At 42.8% G+C, this 20,071-nt stretch overlaps 1 protein-coding gene across 6 annotated transcripts in view; it reads left to right on the forward strand.

Annotated features, from left to right (window-relative positions):
* Cux1 (cut like homeobox 1) overlaps positions 1-20,071 on the forward strand; it is a 331,836-nt gene that overhangs the window by 154,618 nt on the left and 157,147 nt on the right. For all 6 annotated transcript variants that reach the window (XM_057765876.1, XM_057765878.1, XM_057765877.1 and 3 more), the window contains exon 3: positions 8,883-8,930. In XM_057765876.1, the coding sequence (XP_057621859.1) occupies positions 8,883-8,930 (48 nt within the window). The remainder of the gene's footprint in view (positions 1-8,882; positions 8,931-20,071) is intronic.

Here is a 20,071-nt window from a genome sequence, read left to right on the forward strand (position 1 = left end):
ATAACCAAAACCTCACAAAGATTTACATTTTATCTGGAGACAAAGGCAACGTGGCAGGGTCTGCATCATGGTAATTACATGTTTGGGTTTCATTCTTTAAAATATGTTTCTATTATTTCAGTTTAGGAAAAAGACTGTTCATCTATTCCATTGCTGGGTGGCCCATCCATTGTGAAAATAGGTCAAGAACTGTAATCTAACTCGACTGCTGATAAATAATTAAAGCTAATGGAATTTTCGTAAATCTGTGAACTAAATTCTCTGAGTTGCTGCCAGGTCATACTGAATGCTGTTGTAGAGAGAGATTTTTTTATTTAACACCCCAGTTTAAATGACATTTAAAACTACTCCTTCACCTCACAGAGACTGGAAAGGGTGTATGCTCATCTATAAAAGCATTTGAAAGCTTGAAGCCCATCAATAGCCACGCCATTCACCTTCTTGTGATGAGATGGGAAGTGAAGGCTCCTGCATCCTGGGACAAAGGGAAACTTCACTTCTCACCAAACTCTCTTTCAGTTGAACTCTGCAATTGAAGTATCATATCTTGTTTTAACTACCTTCTTCTTGGGGTTGGTTAAGTACTTGCCATGCAAGCATGAGGACCTGAATTGATCTCAAGAACTCATGGTAAAAGTTGACTGTGTTGGTTCATGCCTGCAGTCCCAGAGCTGAGGAGGACCCCTAGAATTTGCTGGCAGCCAGTCTAACTGAATCAGCAAGCTCCAGGTTCAACAAGAGCCACTGTTCAAAGAAAAGGTGGAGAGTGATTGAGGAAGTCACTATCAACCTCAGGCCTCCACACTCATAAGTTTCACACCTGGCCTGGGTTTTTGGCTGTGTTGATAAAGGGGAATCATGGGTGTTGTAAATGACACCAGGAATAAATGCTTGGAGCTAATTTCCCTTTACAGGGAGCTATGATGCTCTGCACCTTCATGGATTGCAGATTGTTGTGAGGATGGATGGCTTACTTCTTAAGACAGCAGGCCCCTTATTATTGTTTAGTGGTCCTGACCTGTAACCTTGGCACTCAGGAGGAAGGAAGCAGGAGGATCATAAGTTGGAGGCCAGCATGAGCTGCACAATGAGGTGTGAGGTCTGCCGTCAATCTGTCTGTCTCAGACACACACATACCAAGAAGGAAAAGTTGGGGATGTGGGGGGCAATCTTGTCGTTAGTTTATAGGAAGGGGAAATTGATTTGCTCTTTTTCAAGAAGCTGTACTATTTTTTAGAGGGCTGTATTAACTTCGTATGTACTCACTTTCTTGTACTTATCAATAATGAATCCAGATTTTTTAAATGATTCTGTATATAGAAATATCTAGATTACAGAATAAATCATCCTGTTTAAATTGCTCCTACCTAGCATACGAATGTTCTGGAATCTGAGTTTTTTGGATCTCTCTCTCTCTCTCTCTCTCTCTCTCTTTCTCTCTCTCTCTCGCTCTCTCTCTTTCAGAAGAGTTTTTGTATCTCAGGCTGGGTTGGAGCTCACTACAAATGCCTGATCCTCCTGCCTCCAGCTCACAAGTGCCATATTTATAGCCATACATCATTACACCCGGCTTATGTGGTATTAGAGATGGGACATAGAGCTTCAGGAATGCTAGACAGGCATTCTGCCAACTGGGCTGCAGTCCTGGCCATGCTTTCTGTATTTGTAAAGAGCTAGGTGCACTGTCCACTGTGACAAGGACTAGAATCCCACTCCCTCTTTTCTAGAAAGGAACTCTAGCAGTTCCTTCTGGACAACCCCTGTGCAGTGTGACTCATGAGTCAGATGGCACTGGCGACACAACATGGACAGAGGAAGGAGCCTGGAGACCATGTGTCAGGCACTGGGAGGAGGACCAGGAGAGCCTAGCCCTACATCTTCAGCCACTTTCAGAGGAGAGGAGGGCTGCTTGAGAAGAAACTTCAGCCATTTCCACCTCCTCTTCTCAGGTTCACATTGTTCTAGAGCTGGGGATTTGGGGAGCCGTCCACTTGACGTCTCACTAAAGCAAACTCCTAGTAAAGTAAGCACCTGCGAATTTTCTTCCCCTTTCTTCTTCTCCCCTGCCCCCTTTCCTTTTTTTTTTTTTTTTTTTTTTTTTAAAAAAAAGACAGAGTCTCCTAAAGCCCAGGCTGGGCTTAAGTAAGTCCTATTTAGAATGACCCTAAATTGGTCCTCCTGCTTCCACTTCCTGAGTGCTGGGTTTGCAGGTGTGCATCACACCTGACTGTGGTGCTGAAAGCAAACCCAGGGCTTTATGCATGTTAAGCAAGCATTATATGAAATAAGCTGCATCCCCAACCACTTAATCAAACTTTCCTTTTTTTTATTTAAAAATTTTTATTTTTATATACAGTTTGACCATGTACATTAGGCTGACCTCAAAGCTTTGACTCTCAACCTTCCTGCCTCAGCTTCCTTAGTCCTGGGATTACAACTATGGAATGTAATGTAAAGCATTGTAATTGTAAACCACCAATGCCTGGTTTAAGTGAAATGCCTACCAAGTATTACTAAGCACCAATGTTTTGGCCACTCTTCACCAGAGAGATTTCTACCAAAGCTCAACACTTTCCCAGCTCGGTGGAAAGTCCTGACCTGATATGAGTTTCCTTGTGAAAGGCAAGACAGGTGGTCTGAGTATAGGATGGCATGACTCTAACATTCCCAGGTGAACTTGACAACTGGCAAGTTCCACTGACCAGTTCAAAGGCTGTGGCTTCAAAGGGCAGTCCTGACCCCATTTTCCTAACTCTGCCAGTTCTGTGATTGCTCTGCAGAAGGCCCAGTGTTTTGGAGAGAGATATAATTGATCTATTTCAAATATTCACAGGACCAGGTGAGTAGCACCACCCCCTTAAGACTCATCTCATCATGCCTGTTACAGCCATTACTACTTCTCTCTTCCTAGTCTCCTCATTCCTGCCTATAAATCAAGTCACGAATACTTGTATGTATCTCAGAAGACCAGGACCCTTCCTTTTTTTTTAATACAAAATATCACAATAGTCTCTAAATAAATATAGTAACTAAATAGGAGTTACTATAGTTTTTTTTAGATAAAAAAAGAGCAGTGACTTGCAGCCTTTTATTTGTACTGTATTAAATTTTGAAGTAATCCTATTTTGTCAGGTATCATACTTAGATTTTTGTGTGTTTTGTCCATTTCAGAATCAGGGTCAATATAAATCATGATGACCATTAAAATATAAAAGTACTTGTTTCTGCAGTTTAGAATAATGGTATGTCTTGCATTTGGTGCTATTAATTTTAGCACAGTAGGCTATATAAAAATGTGCTTTGGGGGCTGGAGAGATGACAGCATTTAAGACCAATGGCAAAGGACCTGGGTTCAAGTCCTAGCTCCGACATGGCAGCTAACAATTGTATGTAACTTCAGTTTCAGGGGATCTGATGCTCTCTTCTGGTTTTCTCAGGTACCAGGCATGCATGGTGCACAGACAACATGCGTGTGTGTGTGTGTGTGTGTGTGTGTGAGAGAGAGAGAGAGAGAGAGAGAGAGAGAGAGAGAGAGAGAGAGAGAGAGAGAGGTCAGAGAATTTGGTTAGTTCTTTCTTTCCATCATATAAACTTTGGAGTTGAACTTGAGTTGCCAGGCTTGGCAGCAAACTCATTTACTTTACTGGCTCTGTAAGACATTTTCAGTCAGAATTTCCTTTGTGGGGTGTGTGTGTTGGGGATCATCTATTCATGTGCATGTGAAGGTCAGTGGACTACCTCAGGTGTCATTCTTCAGGAGCTATCCACCTTGGTTTTTGATACCAGGTCTCTTCCTGGCCCAGAGATCTCCAAGTAGGCTAGGCTGGCTGGCCAGCAAGCCCCAGAAATCTGCCCGTCTGTGTCTTCCCAGTGTTGGGACCACAAGTTCACACCACCATCCCTGACTAAGAGTTTTTTGGCTTTGAGGTTTTGATAATGAAGGCAAAGTGAAGGCTTCATAAAGTCCTAATAAATGATGTTTTCCAGTCCTATGTGGCTATGTGACATGTCACCTCACCTTAAATATTTCTGAGGGTTCTTTGTGAAAACCAGTCTTCCGTTTTTACCTGGGTTAAGCCCTACCCCAGCTTTTCAAACACATTGACACAAGAAGAAAATGTGAGCTAAAATTAAGGAGCGAAGAAAGGTGGGCCCCAACTCTGAACAAGGCAAATCTGGATCCTGAGGTGACACTTAAACCGGAGGTCTGAGGGGCTGGAAGCAGGAGAGATGTCACAAGGGACTAGAGACCTAAGACCTCAAAGAAGGGACAGAGTCTTCCAGTAACTTCTTCTGGGCCTCAGATAAACAAACTCCAGGTCCATGAGGGCCTTTGAGTACATGTTTATGGAGTCCACACACCTCCTAAATGGCAGGGCTAAGAACATAGTTGGAGCATTCTTTGTATTTTATCTCTTTTCCTTTTAAGCCAGAGTGACTGTCTCAACCAACTTTTTTTAAAAAAAGATTTATTTATTTTCTTATTTATGTATGTGAGTGTTTTGTTTGTATGTATGTATGTGCACCACATGAATGCCTGATGCTTACAGAGACAAGAAAATGGCTTCAGATCACCTGGAACTAGAGTTACAGATGGTTTGTGAGCACCATGTGGGTGCTAGGAGTCAAACCTAGGTCATCTGAAAGGGCAACATGTACTCTTCTTAACTGCTGAGCCAACTCTCCAGCCCAAAATAATGAAAATTGTTTCTGCATAGAAGTTTCTCTGGTAATGTAACCTTTTTTGCTATATGCTCAAGAGAGAGGGCCAAACAAATCATTTTGGCCTTTTCCAACAGACATCTGATAGTAATCTCTTCAAGGGCATTTCTTTCCCCTAATAAAAAAATGCATTTACCGTTTGTATATGTGTGTATATATTTGTTGTGATTATAGGTAGTGTAGGAATAGGTAGTATAGGTTTGTGTAGAGGTCAGAGGTCAATCTCATGCTATTCCCCAGGAATTTTCCATCTTGCTTTTTGAAACAAGGCTTCTAATTAGCATGTGTGTCACAGTGAGTCAGCTTGACTGGTGAACCCCAATATGCCCAGGAATTCTCCATGCCTAGCTTTTTACCAGGGTGCTAGGGATCAAACTAAGGTCCTCATGGTTGCACGGCAAGCAGCTAACTGACTGAACCATCTCCTCATGAGATGTTCCCACAAGAGCACCACTTTCTGTGATTAAGACCTGTTTTGCTTTTTGTTTAGTGAGGATACTAGATGGGACAAAAATTGATAATGCTGAAAAACCCTTAACTCAAATCAGTGTTCAACTCTATTCTTAGGACTTTTAAACAGTTACCATTCCAGTGTGGTTTCAATCAACCTGAACCCCACCTTTCTTCAGTTGGCAATTGTCACGATGGTTGCAACAGTGGTGACCCAAGACCAGAAACAGTAGAGACTGTGGTTTCAGTGGCTGTCTAGAATACAAAGGACACCATGCTTTAAAAAGAGGATAAATCACTTCCTGTCCATGCTAACTGATGGTGGGCCAGAACTGAGCAGCTTTGAGTCTCTCCCCTTAGTTTAGTAACAAACCAGATAATATTTGCAGGCAGCAGATTGAGATAAGGCATTTCTCAAACTGCTGAGAAATAAAATTAGAATGAGTGACTTTTAGCTGGTGGTTTGAAGTGCATCTGTGTCAGTTTGTGTGAGACATGTGAATACATAGTCATTTCTTCTTCCCATCAGCCTTTGGGAAGGGTAGGGAGTGCACATGCACCTGTGTGCACACAGATACACATCTGGCTTTAATATCAAAAGGTTGCTTCAGGGACTGGGATTGTGGCCCAATTGGCAAAGCCCTGGATTCCATCCCCAGATCACACCAGCTTGGCATGTGTAATTCCTGTATTCTCAGCATCCGTGAGGTAGAGGCAGGGGGATTGAGGAGTTCAAGATTATCCTTAACTACATCGAGTTCAAGTCCAGTGAGATCCTATTTTTAAAAGCCCCAAATAATTAGAAAGGGCTTCAACAAGCCTGTCCTGAGAGGTGTAGCTCTCTGGCCTTCCTAGAACCCTGTTAGGCTGCAGAGATAATTCTATTACCCCCTTGCTTCAGGCAGTAGTTTTCTTATAAGGCCAACTTTATACCAAGAGGCGGGCTTGGGGAGCCCAGGGACTACCTGGACTTGGGCCCCCACTGACCCATGAAAGGCTCCCATGTCCCTTTCTCTGCTGTGGTCCCCATGTTGGGGGCTCTTCATTTCTGTCATTGTGTAACCTTACCCAGCTTTTCTCTCTCTCTCTTTTTTTTAAATATTTATTTATTTGTTTGTTTGTTTGTTTGTTTGTTTGTTTATTATGTATACAATATTCTGTCTGTGTGTATGCCTGCAGGCCAGAAGAGGGCACCAGACCTCATTACAGATGGTTGTGAGCCACCATGTGGTTGCTGGGAATTGAACTCAGTACCTTTGGAAGAGCAGTCAGTGCTCTTAACTGCTGAGCCATCTCTCCAGCCCCCCCAGCTTTTCTCTTAATCCTCTGAATGAGGCTTTATAAGAGAGGACCTGACTGGTACAGCTCAGTTGGACTTGAGCTTGCCATCCTCCTGAGTCAACCTCACTTGTGCACAAGTCACTACATGTGACTTTCATAAGCCATCTGAGTGACATACGTGTCCATCAGTACCATGTTACTCTTTTGGTGGCTACTACATTATGCCATTCCACACTTGTGGTGATTTAATTCTTTATACAATTTTAGCTTAGTGTGAACTAGAGAGGAAGGTTGGTGGGGAGACTGAGTTCAGTTCAGTTCCTAACTCGTCCAGCTCCCTGACCTTAGACAAATTCCTTCCCCTTCTAAGCTGTGGACATCCTTCTGTTCAATGTTCCAAGCCATGGTGTAGATGGGATCACTGGGCAAAGGTTAAGGACTGCTGGTGCCATGTTTCTCCCTGTCCTTTCCCCTTATGCTTTAACTAAAGGTTCAACACATTTGCTATGGCAGCTTCCAAACCTACTCCAGCTGTTCTCTGTTCCCTGGAGCTTCCCAGCTGCTAAATGTAGTCTTATCTTCCCTTGGTCCTTTGCTCTGCAGCTTTCTGTAGAAGCAACACCCTTCTCTTGGGAACTCCTTCTGTTTAGCTCTGCATTCTCCTGGCTGTCTTAGAGTTCTTGTCCGCATCTTAACCTCTCCCATTGACCCTCCCTCCCAGGAGAGTACTGATTTGTAAATACATCTCTTGGCATGAGCTACCCATGATAGAGAGGGTCAAGCACCTGTGGCAAAGGACGTGCCACCAGGCCCTGTGTCTCCTCCCCACTGAGCCATGTAGCGAATGTCCAGTATACTAAGACTTAATGTAAAGTGATTGTGAACACCACACGAGTTCTTATATAGCTCAGACTGACCTTGAACTTCTGAGGTTCTCTACCTTTACTTACCAAGTACTGGAAGTACGAGTGTGCCCCACTACATCCAATGCTCATTAGAAAGATGACTCAATGGTTAAAAGTGCTTGCTGCTCCTGCAGAGGGCTAGGTTTCTGTTCACAGACGGTTAACTACTACCTGTAACTCTAGTTCCAAGAGATCCAGCACCCTCTTCTGGCCTCTGTGGGCACCTGCATGCACGTACAAAGATAGATGCAAAATGATAAATGATAAAATTAATTTTTTTATAAGAAGGGCTGTATAATTCCAGCCCTTGGGAGGTGGAAGTTCAAGGTTATCCTGAGCTACATGATGGTTTAGATGAGTTTGTCTCAAAAACCAAACAAACCCAAGAAACACAAATCTTTCTCCTGTCATTTTTGCTTTTAATCTTTCTTTGCCCTTCACTGTTAGATTTTTATCCTGTCCTTCTGGAAGGGGTGGTGGGCTAAACAGAATAATATTTTATTCCCTATTGCTACCATCTGCTTATAACAACAGGAATACATCATCTAATACCGCTGGAGGGTAGGAATGCAGAACAGGATTTACGAGGTGGACATAGAGGTGCCAGCAAAAGCTGCATTCCTTCCAGAAGCTTTGGGGAGGTCTGGTTCCAGCCTGTGCCAGTTCTGCCAGGCTATGCTTATCCTCTGGCCAGGACCCCACATCTTCCTGTACTCCCAATCTCAGCTTCAGTGTCAGAGTCCCCTCCTGACTCCCTCTTGGAAGGACTCCTGTGTTTCTCTTGGGTACTCCAATGACATTAGTCCCATCTGGATGGTCCAGGATTCTCTAGCTCAGGATTGTTAACATAATCACAGCTGCAATGTCACTTTACTGTGTGAACTCATGTATTCACAGGCCTCAAGATATCTTTTGGGGGCCGTTAGTCTCCACAGGTAACAATGTTTGTGTAAAAAAAATAAAAAAGCCTGTGAATGCATCTCATTGCTTTCTGTCATTGAACATAGTGTGGAGGAATCATCCAGTGGAGGAGCAAAAAATATTGGTTTCTCCACATGTATGAATGCAGCCCTTAGGAAACTATGGGTAAGGGAGGTGACTCAGTGGGTAAAATGTCTTGCCATGTGAGCATGAGGATCTGAGTTTGATCCCCAGCACCCACATAAAAGCTGGATGTGTAGGGCATGTACTTAATAATACCAGTGTTGGAAGGCAGAGACACTGGTGCCTCTCTGGCCAGAAAACCTAGCTGAATCAACTCCAGGCCACTGAGAGACCCTGCCTCAAAAAGTAAGCAGAGAACAAGTGAGGAAGACACTCATCTCACATGAACATGTACATATACCACACACACAACATGTGCATGTTAGAAGTTACACTGTTTTGTTTCATTTTGTCTTAGAGCAAGGCCTTGCTTTGTGATTTTCTGTGGTAATGATCTGCACAGAGCCTTCGTAGGAATCCTAACCCATGTTGATCTTCTCTTTCTTCCCATGGCTGTTTCCTGACCTCCTTTCCACCCAGGATTTGCGCAAGCAGGTAGCACCACTGCTCAAGAGCTTCCAAGGGGAGGTAAGTGAGTCTTTATGTTCACTTTTGCTCAAGCCACCTTTTGTTTTTGTGTTGGTTACTTTTCTCATTACTGTGAAAAAACACCTGACAGAAGCAACTTAAAGAAGGAATGTTGATTGTGGCTCACAGTTTGAAGGTGTAGTCTGCGTCATGGTGGGAAGGGATGACAACAGTAGCATAAGGCATCTTGGTCACATCCTCATTCAGGAAGCGTAGACATGGATGCTGATGCCCAGCTTACTTTCTCTCTCTCTCTCTCTCTCTCTCTCTCTCTCTCTCTCTCTCTCTCTCTCTCTCTCTCTCTAGATTTATTTATTTATTTATTTATTTATTTATTTATTTATTTATTATGTATGCAACATTCTGCCTCCATGTATGCCCGCACACCAGAGGAGGGCGCCAAACCTCATTACAGATGGTTGTGAGCCACCATGTGGTTGCTGGGAATTGAACTCAGGACCTCTGGAAGAACAGTCAGTGCTCTTAACCTCTGAGCCATCTCTCCACCCCTACTTTCTCCTTTTTATTCAGACTGGGTGAGAAGCTGTGGACATGGTACTGAATGTGTCTTGCTTCCTAAAAACCCTTCCACTCTCCGCTTTCCCTGATGTCTCCCCAACAGACAGGCTGTTAAGATGAAAGTAGATCAGAAATACCTTTAGAAAAAGCCAATAATAACTGTTGTCTTTGATTGAAAAGTTTGAAATTTTATGATCATAATGATTACATGTAATTATTATGGCAAAGTCATCAAATTTAACTCATGTTGAAATTAGATTGACTGATTGCTGTACTTAATTTTCTGTTTCACAAGCCCAGACAATTAATTGGGAGCAGGAGTTAACCTCACTCAGTATTCAATCCATTTTGAAGCATGTCTACTCCAACAGTAATTTAAATAATCCCTCATAACCAGGCCTGGTGAAGCATTCTTGTAATCCACCCAGCACTCAGAAGACTTAGATAGGAGGATTTCGTTCTAGATCTCAGCTACGTAGTGTGTTCCAGTTCAGCCTATGCTATATGGCAATACCTTGTCTAAGTACAAACAAACATATTCACACCTGGGACATACAGAGGTCAGATTCCCTGGAACTGAAGTTACAAATGGTTATGAGCCACTATCTGGATGCTGGGAGCAGAACTCTGGTCTCCTACAAGAGCAACAAATGCTCTTTAACTAGCCTAAGCCACCTCTACAGCCCGTTAATCTTTTTAACCTACTGAAGCTTTGATATATTTCTTCACTTTGATTCTTTACATTGTCTTAACCTTTTTTTTTAACTAGTAAAATGGGTTATCAACTGTGTGAGTTGTTTTTTGAAAAACCAACCTTGAGCTGAGTGGTGACGGCATACCCCTTTAATCCCAGCACTCAGGAGGCAGAGGCAGGCAGATCTCTGAGTTTGAGACCAGCCTGGTCTACAAGAGCTAGTTCCAGGACAGGTCTCAAAGCTACAGAGAAACCTTGTCTTGAAAAACCAAAACCAAGCAAGCAAGCAAGCAAACAAACAAACAAACAAAAAACCCAACGTTGAGTATGTTCATTTGGGTACTTTTTTTGTTCGTTTCTGTTTTATCCTTTTATCTATTTGATTTATAATCATAGGTAAACTGTACTGTAATACTTTTTGAAAGTTTTTGCTTAGCTCAAGTTTTCCACACTTTTATTTGTCTTCTAATAAGACTGTGAGGTTTTACCTAAAGTTTTCTCCCAGGTTCCACACTAGTGCTGCTAGTAGCTCCCTGATCTTGCACCTTCCAGGCCACACCTTTCTCAGAGAGGACAAGGAGAGAAGAGAAAATTCTAGAAATGGCGTTTTCTTGCAGGGAGTACATTGCCTTAGTCAGGGAATCACAGTCCTTATAGAGCACCACGGATGATGCCACCAAGGTCCCACTTGAGGAAACAGTGAGCTTCTTGGGCTTATATACAAAGTATGTAATAATAATATAAAAACAAAAAGCGAGAAGCCTGGATAACCCCAGAGCAACTACAGCACCACAGAATCTCACCCCAAATGGACAGCAACATCCCTGTAGCTACATAGGAGGAGCCCCAACTTCCACAGTCTGTGTACCCCGTGCCACATGTACAAAGCCATATGCGATTGGAGCAGAATTGTATGCAAATATCTGACAAATGTAAGAGGAAGTGATTAAGTGTGCAGTGACTCCCAAAACATCTTCTGTGATGGATACTAGTTTTTAGGCTCCATCTTGAAGGTCACTTACAAGTTATCACAACTGCTCTGATGAAGATAATGGCAGTGATGCTAGGAGCAAAGCACTATAGAACACAGTGCACACAGCTCTCTCTCAGAGAGTTCTGTCAGCATTCATAGGATAGACAGAAAATTCCTAACATCCTCTGAAGCCACTATAACCTTCACGTCAGAATCAGACAAGAACTGAACAAGAAGGAAAATCAAAGTCATTCTTATTTAGCTATAAATAAATAGTTTAGGAGCTCCAAGAAAGGTAAGTGGAAGCCACTAGGCTTGTTGTATCCCTAAAATAGTTTTATTTAACAGTAGAAGATCACATTATTATTACTTTATAACATGGCCAGATGAATGGAGAATTGCCATTTTACTAAATATAAGAAAATATTTTGATAAAAATCTGTTCAACGGATTGGTTAAAAGCAGCTGTTGCAAAGGATCCGGGTTCAGTACCCAGCATCCACATGGCAGCTTGTGACCACCTGTACTCCAGTTCTAAGGGATCCAGAATTCTCTTCTGCCTTCACAGGCACAAGGCACATAAGCGGTATACAGATATATTATCAGGCATACTCATGAATAAAATAAATAACGCTAAAAATTTTAAAAAATGATTAAGGAGAAACTATTAGCAAGCTATAAATAGAAACTTTTTTTTTTTTTTTTTTTTTTTTTGGTTTTTCGAGACAGGGTTTCTCTGTGGCTTTGGAGCCTGTCCTGGAACTAGCTCTTGTAGACCAGGCTGGTCTCGAACTCACAGAGATCCGCCTGCCTCTGCCTCCCGAGTGCTGGGATTAAAGGCGTGCGCCACCATCGCCCGGCAAATAGAAACTTTTTTAACCTTGCAAAAAACTGCCTATGTGCTCCAACAATAGTCATCAAACCTACTTGTGTTAGATACAATTTCCTTTACAACCAAGAACTAGGAAGATGATTCAGTGGTACAGTACTTGTCTAGAGTCCCCCAGCAAGGGACAGAGTGGGACAGGGTTATGGCTCAGTGGTAGAGGTCTTTCATGGGATGCATAACGCCGTGGATTTGATCCCTAGCACCAATAAGACAGATAGTAAGTAAATAAAGTATCTTTAATGGGGTCCCTGTAGAGCGCGAAAGAGAGCTCTAGCCACCTTGAGGATAGGTCAGACTGACTAATACCTTCTCCTGTGTGGCCCTCTGCCCTGGACCTCTTTCTTATCCAGCTCAGCCACCCTCAAGCCCTGGGCCCTTCTGGAGTAGTAGAAGGGACCACTGTGGCTAAGGTGGCAATGGGAATGGTGCATTTTAAAGATCTTAGAGCAAAACCCCAAGGCCAAACCAGCACAGGGTCCTCCTAGAGGTTGGCTGGGTGATGGCTCAATTAAAGGCACGCGGGACTGTGCTAAGGCAAGTAGGCCAGCTCTATAATTGAAAGCACATTTTCCCCTCCGAAGCTGCAGCTGGTTTAGCTCTGCTCATGCAGAAAAGGATATAACCTTGCATAACATAGGAAATGAACGGTTGAGAGAGAAGCCAAATTCAATTTTAGTCAGATATGTCGAGGCCGAGCCCATGATCTATGGGAGCCGGGGTCTGAGCAGCTCGCATGTGGAAAGGCGCGCACTCAGCACTCTATTAATCACGGCCGCCCGCCTGGCGCTGCCGCCCCTGTGTACAGGGGGCCACTGCACCCGCGCTCCTCCTCAGTGCTGGAGAGCAGCCAAGCACTCCAGAAGTTAACCTCTTAAAGACCCAGAGCTGCTTTCTGTTGAATAAATGTAATTTTGTGGTCAGAAATAAATGCTTGTGATGTAGCAGGGAGCTTTGAAAACAACAGCGAGCCAAAGCTATTACAAATTGCTCCGTGTTGGGGAAGTCAACAGCACACATCAAAATTCCGCGTGTAAGGCAAATTGATTTCGGCCCAGAGCTCTGCAGCTATTCAATAAAAGTCCTATTAAACCATTGTGTGTAATGAACAATCCAGAGCAAATCTAATATTTTCAGAGGGTAATTATTTTTAACGTCCTCTCGGTAGCCATCACTAGATTTCTTGGATGTTTACAGTGGGTACCCAAATGGAGTGTTCCCTACCCAGCTGTCATTTGGCCTCTGAGCTTGGAAATCCCTCTGCATAGGGCTCCAGCTGCCTAGCAGGCACCTGGCAGTCTCCTTGTGCCTAGAGTTAAGTGCTCCTCCTTCCTGCTCCTCCAGGAAGATGTTCAGGGACTCTGGTGTCTCCCAGACACATAGATGTCTGAGAAGTTTTGTTGGATCAGCCTGAACTGGTGGAAACAGACAAAATGGAGCTTAGGAAGCATGAGTGAGGTCAGTGCAATATTGGTAGTGTTCACATAGAACCTCAGGTAACAGAGGTAGGTGGCCTAAGGCAAGAAAGTCAGATCCTGAGTGATCCAGAGACCCATGTCAGTATCCATGGGAACCATGCAGACCTGGCACCATGGGATATGTCTGTTTTACTTTGGTTTCTTGATCATATGGGAATCATGGTGATTCACACAGCTAAGAAGGCTCACCTCAGTCCCACTCCTGTTCAGTTCATGGTGGATATGTAACCCTGCCTCACCAAGTCACAATTCTTAATGTCAGTCTTCTGTCTAGACTGCGAGTTCTCAAAGACAAGGGCTGCTTATTCTTTCTTTGATTCAGTTATACTTAGGTGTCAAGCCTTACCTGAACTACACCTTGATATGTAATGGCAGAAAGATTCATGCAGATACTGTTTTCAATGAGTTTAATGTGTGATCTGTGTCCCATGTTACACAGTGCTTGGTGAATGGTAGACCCTCATTAAATAAAAGATGCAAGGAAGAGGAATGACTAATGGATCTTTGTGGTTGGGTGAAGGTAGATGGGTGGGTTAGTTAGATGGATTGGTGAATGAGGTAGAAGGATGTTCTTCATTGGAATGAATAGATGGATTTATATGAGTGAGGATGGATGGGTAGATGAATGGGATGGATGGATTGATGGCTGTTGGTAAAGGCAGATGAAGGGCATGAATGGATAGATGTGTGCATATGGAAGAGAGTAGATGGACTGATGAATAGGATAGATGGATATTGGTGGGTAGGGTAGATGGAAGAATAACTGAATGGGTAGGTGGACTGGAAGAGTTTATGGAAGAAGTGGTTGAGTGTCTGGATAGATGGATGAATGAAAGGGGATGAATAGATGGATGATAAAGCATATGGAGGGAGCTAGATGTATGGGGGTGGGTGAATGATTTGATAGATTAATGGGAATGGATGGGTGGATGACTAAGAGGTTAGATGGGTTTATAGAGAAGGTGTATGAAATGAAATAGATAGATGGATAATTGAATAGATTGAGATTGGCAAGGATGCATGGATCAAACAGAAAAATTGTGTTCTAGTTATTTTCTGTTATTGTGATAACCAACCACGACCAAAAGGAATCTGCGGAGGAAAGGGTTTCATCTTACAGCTTGCAAGTCTATAATAAAGGGAAGCCAGGACAGGAACTCAGAGGAAGGAACCTTTAGGCAGAAACTACGAGGACTGCTACTTGATATCTTGCTCTCTGTGGCTTTTTCAGCCTGAATTACAGAACTCAGTGCCACCTGTCCAGTGTTGGCACCACGCATATTAATAATAATAATAATCAATAACATGCCCCACAGTCTTGTCTGCAGGCCAGTCTTACAGAGGTATTTTCTCAATTGAAGTTCCTTCTTTATGGATGATTTTAGCTTATGTCATGTTGACAAATTTCTAACCAGCACAGATAGGTAGGTAGGTAGGTAGGTAGGTAGGTAGGTAGGTAGGTAGATAGATAGATAGATAGATAGATAGATAGATAGATAGATAGACAGACAGACATCTGCATGGGTGAAAGTAACGCTGTTACTATATAAATTTAAAACATCCCCATGAGTAAAAAGGCTTTATCTTCTGTCAGTTTCTGTACTTAACCCAACTCATGGATATTAAGATAAGAGTACTAGTTCTAAAGTTAGTAAGTTTAAGACCTGGTGCCCCTGACTGAGACATTGGCCAAATCAGCTGACTTCTCAGTGCCTCTACCAATTCAAATGATGAACATGAGGGCTCAGTAGAATAGATCTGGATGAGAATTAGAACAGTATTTATAAACCTGGCATGATTCTAGCACCAAGAGGGCCAGAAGTCCAAAGACATCCTCAGATACCTAGAGAGCTCCAGGCTAGCTTGGGCTATAAGAAACCATGTTGAAAGGGGAAAGGGAACAGGGAGGAGAAAACAGTAAGAAGATAAAGAAAGAAAGGAAACAGTATTTGGGCATAAGAATAAGCTGATACTACTTCCCCTACAAGCCTAAAATTAATCCTAGTCACATAGATTTGTTCAAATAGGAATATGGTCAAATTTTAATGACTTGCGTGTCTGATTCTCTACATATCTTCTTTTGGAAAAGCTACATCTGGATGTTCATTAGGTTTCCCTAGAGTCCAGTGACTCAATGCAACAATTCTATGAATGTGACTAAAACCAAGGATCAAATGGCCAAAAGGTCGGGTTCCCAGAGTGAAATTGAGAGCAGAGATCACTTAGAAACATAAGTGGCTGGGGGCATGGCTCAGTGGTAGAGGCATGTGAAGTCATGCGTTGAATCCTTAGCACTTCCAAAACTAAAGCAAGCTTTCTGCCATTGGATGATCTCATTGTTCTTGTCAACCTAAGTAACTCATTATGATGTAAGTATTTCTTGTTGGCTATACTCACCCTTCAGTCATCTATATGGTTTTCCTTACACCAGTACCACATTTAGTTAACAGGGTTTGTGGTAATTTATCAACTGGGAAGTATGAGTCTTCCAACTTTTTCCAGTTTCAAGATTTTTTTTGTCTGATGAGGTCCTTGCATTTCCACACAGATTTCAGGATCAGTCTGTCATTTTTGGCAATGAAGCCAGCTGGGATTTTGGAGTGCAGTGTGTTGAATCTGTAAATCAGCTTTGTGGCTATTATCATTGTCATAGTATTAAGTCTTCAATTCAGCAAAGACCTCCATTTAATTTAGTTTGTTTCTATAATGTTTTCAGAGTAAATTTTATACTTCTTTTTTTAAAAAATGGTTTGACAATTTCATACGTTTACAATGTAGTTTTCTTTCTTTCTTTCTTTCTTTCTTTCTTTCTTTCTTTCTTTCTTTCTTTCTTTCTTTCTTTCTTTCTTTCGACATCATCTCACCATGTAGCTCTGCCTGGCCTGGAACTCAGAGTATACAACTCACAGAGATCCACATGCCTCTGCATCCTAGCACTGGGATTAAAGACATGTTACACTATGCCCAGCTTTGCAATGTATCTTGATCATATCTGTCCCAAATCTGCCCCCTTCCACTCTTGCTCAGACCATCAATACTTTCCTTTCCCTCTGTAATGTCCTCTTTTTTGGTTGTTAATACCCACTGAATCCAGTAAGTGCCATCTGAGTGTGTATGTGGCCCTGCAGTGGAGCATGGACCCTGCCCCTAGAGACAAATGACCCCCACACTCACACAAACCATCAGCAGCCAATAACTCTCCAGCTATGGTTGGAGCATTATGAGCTCCTCCCCCATTCGTGTTGGAACATGATTGGCTTAATCTTATGCAGTGACCAAAAGTGTTGCGAGTTCATAAGTAATACCTAGTAGACAGTGCTTCACAGCGTGCCTCCCCATTCTCTTGCTCTTAACATTCTTTCCAACTTCTCTTTCCAGAGTTCCCTGAGCCACAGAGTGCTTCGTATGATTGTCGTCTTTAGGGCTAAGCACTCACAGTCAGTATTCTGAGCACCATAAACAGTTATGAACCTCTGCATTGATTGACAGCTACCTACTGCAGAAAGACCAGTTTTCTGACCAGTCTAGACCTGCACTAATCTATGGGTATAAATATAAATATTTAAAAGGCAATTTGACAAAACAGCAGTGGTAGGTAACCCATTACAGTCTGTGACCTTCTAAGCCATGAGCTTTTGAACAGGTTTACAATGCCAGGCATGAATTTCTTCCTGTGGAGCAAGCCTCAAATGCAACCAGAGAGCTGCTGTGCCATTATTACACGAGTAAACACATCTTGTCTAGCACATTAGTATTGTAGCTTGCAGGGTGTATGTTTGGGTAAGGTGGTCCATTGATGACTTTTCTCCTCCAGCATCCTGCATAACATCTTTTGGCACTTGATAGCCATCCAGTAGGGAGGAAGCTGTATGTCTTGCAACTAAAATTGGTGTGTCTTCATAAATAGGGACATAATGTCTAGTTATGGTGGGCAACTAAGAGCAATGGAATAGATAACCTTGTGTTGCTTGGTTTGTGGGGGATCTCCCCTGACCAACAACTTTTAGGGAGTTCTCCCATGTCTGGCATAAGCATTATTTCTCCAGCCCCAGGGATTGTTGGGATTTTGTTTTGTTTTTGATTTTCGAGACAGGGTCTCTCTGCAGCCCTGGCTATCCTGCTGCTTGTTTTGTAGAATAGGCTGGCCTCAAACTCAAGAGGTTCTCCTGTCTGCCTCCCAAGAGCTGGGATTAAAGATGTGTGCCACCACTGCCTGGCTGGAATTGTTTTTCCTAATGTCACTTTCAGATGCTTACTGTTAGTGTTTATAAAGAGAGGTGACTTTAGTCTGTGTGTGGTGCTGCACATCTGTAATCCTAGCCTCGCTCAGAGGGGCAAAATTAAGAGGACTGTGAGTTTGAGAACAGTTGGAGCTGCATAGTGACATCTTATCTCAAAATGCCAGAAAAGGAAGGAAGATAGAGCTGTTGTTTTATTTGTTTTGTTTTGTATATTGTTCTTACATTGTGAAGCCTTGTTGAACATTGTGTTTTGTTTGATTGAAATGGGGTCTCATATGTCGTAGGCAGGCCTCCAACTCACTATGTAGCCACAGTTGGCCATGTACTTCTGATACTCTTGCCTTTACCTCCCCAGTGATAAGATTACAGGCATGTACAACCATGACCAGTTTATAAGGTGCTGGGGATAGAACCCAGGGATTTATGCATGCTGAATGAACCAGCATTCTACCAACTGTTTTCCTACCTCAGGCGACCACATTCATCCCATGGTTTTTAGTAGGAGATAAAAGTAAAAGTCTTCTGCGAGGTGAGGATTGTGAACCTCCCCACGCTGTTTTCATGGTGGGAATGAAGGAATGAATGAACTAGAGAGTGAGGCTGACAGTTGGCTCCTCCCACCTCTGCACTGAGCCCACCCACAGCAGTCTCCTGCCATTGGTGTGATCTGTGGCTTACCTTGTAGTTCTGGTTGAGCTTTAGGGAAACTGCAGGCAGCTAATCCTTCAGCCTCACACAGCTCTTCATCTGCATTGCTGAAAATGGAATGTCAGTGGTAAGGGCCCCTCAGACTGCACGGAGAGGAAATTAATTATCAGTTTGATTGTCTGCATTGTTCTTCCTCTGACACTTTACTCATACCTCTGCCTGTGGCCTCTCACTCTTAACCCATTCATTCTTTATGGCAACATTTTCTTTCAGATTTTTGCTAACGCACACTTTCCTCATCCAAAAATAGATGACTTGGACTAGCAAGATGGCTCAGCGGTAGTGGCACTTGCCAGCAAGCCTAATGGCCTGAGCCTTTATCCCCAGAACCCCCATGATGGAGGGAGAGAGCTGACTCCTCCACAGTATTCTCTGGCCTCCACATTCAAAATACAAAGGTTTTTTTTTTTTTTATTTTGTCTTGTTTTCATTTTTTATTTTGTTTGAAGAGAAAGATTTTTTTTTTCTCTTGTAGTTCATACTGATTTTCAATTCAACATGTAGACTAGGATGGTCTTGAACTCCTGTTTCTTCTGCTCTCTACCTTACAGGTACTGGGACAGCAGGGGTTATGCCACCATGCCCAGGACCATGGCAAAACTTGTTTCTGCTACTGATACGAAATACTGTTATTATAGGTCTTTCATATGCATATTGACTTTTTATCCATACATGTAATTCTTGAGACTGTGAATTAAAAAAAAAAAAAAAAACTTAGCTCCCTAAGTTAAGCCAGCATCACACAGGAATTAACAACCTGATTACTTCGCAAGCATTATATTACTTTTCTTTCGAGCTAACATAGCACATTGTTAAATACAGACAGTCTTCCATACAGACTCAGAACTGTACTGTCAAGTACAGCAAAGCAATAGGTCTGAAGCTTAGTGGATAGAATACTTGCCTAGCAAACACAAAGCCCTGGGTTCTATCACCGTCACTGTATGAACTGGGTGTAGAGATGCACACTCTGATCTCAGCACTCCTGTAATGGAGGCAGGAGGATCAAAAATCCATTGTCAGCTGATAGTGGTGGTGCATATATTTAATCCCAGCACTCAGGATACAGAGGCAGGTGGATCTCTGTGAGTTTGAGGATGGCTTGGTCAACAAATCGAGTTCTAGGACAGCCAGGGCTACACAGAGAAACTCTGTCTCAAAGGGGGGGCGGGGGCAAAAAGTCCAGCATATTTGTCAGCATGTCAAATTCAAGACCATTCTGGGCTATATTCAGCCCTTACTCAAAATAAGAAGACAAAGGGAAGAGATGTCTGATAGAAGACTCTGGTCTTGTTACTGAAGGTGGGGTTTACGTTTCATTTGTAGAGCGATGCCTAGAGGTGTGGGGGAGATTGGTTTTCAGTGTCTGTGGACCGCCAAAGGCTATCAATTACACCATGTCCCCCAAAACGGGTGCTTATGCTCAGACAGCCCTTTTCATATTAACCAGCTTCGGAATGACTTGAAGACAAATTCCCAAACCATCAATTCTTTCCTGCAAGTGAAATAGTTGCTCACTGAATATGGGTTTCCATTCTCTGAAAGAATATAGGAGCTGTAGCAAGGATTTTCCTTTTGAGAAACTCCCTGAGCAGGGGCAGGGGATGAGGGTGGGGGTGAGTCTGGTCTGTAGCCCTGGCTC

The sequence above is a fragment of the Chionomys nivalis genome, chromosome 3, assembly GCF_950005125.1.
Source record: "Chionomys nivalis chromosome 3, mChiNiv1.1, whole genome shotgun sequence".
NCBI lineage: Eukaryota > Metazoa > Chordata > Mammalia > Rodentia > Cricetidae > Chionomys > Chionomys nivalis.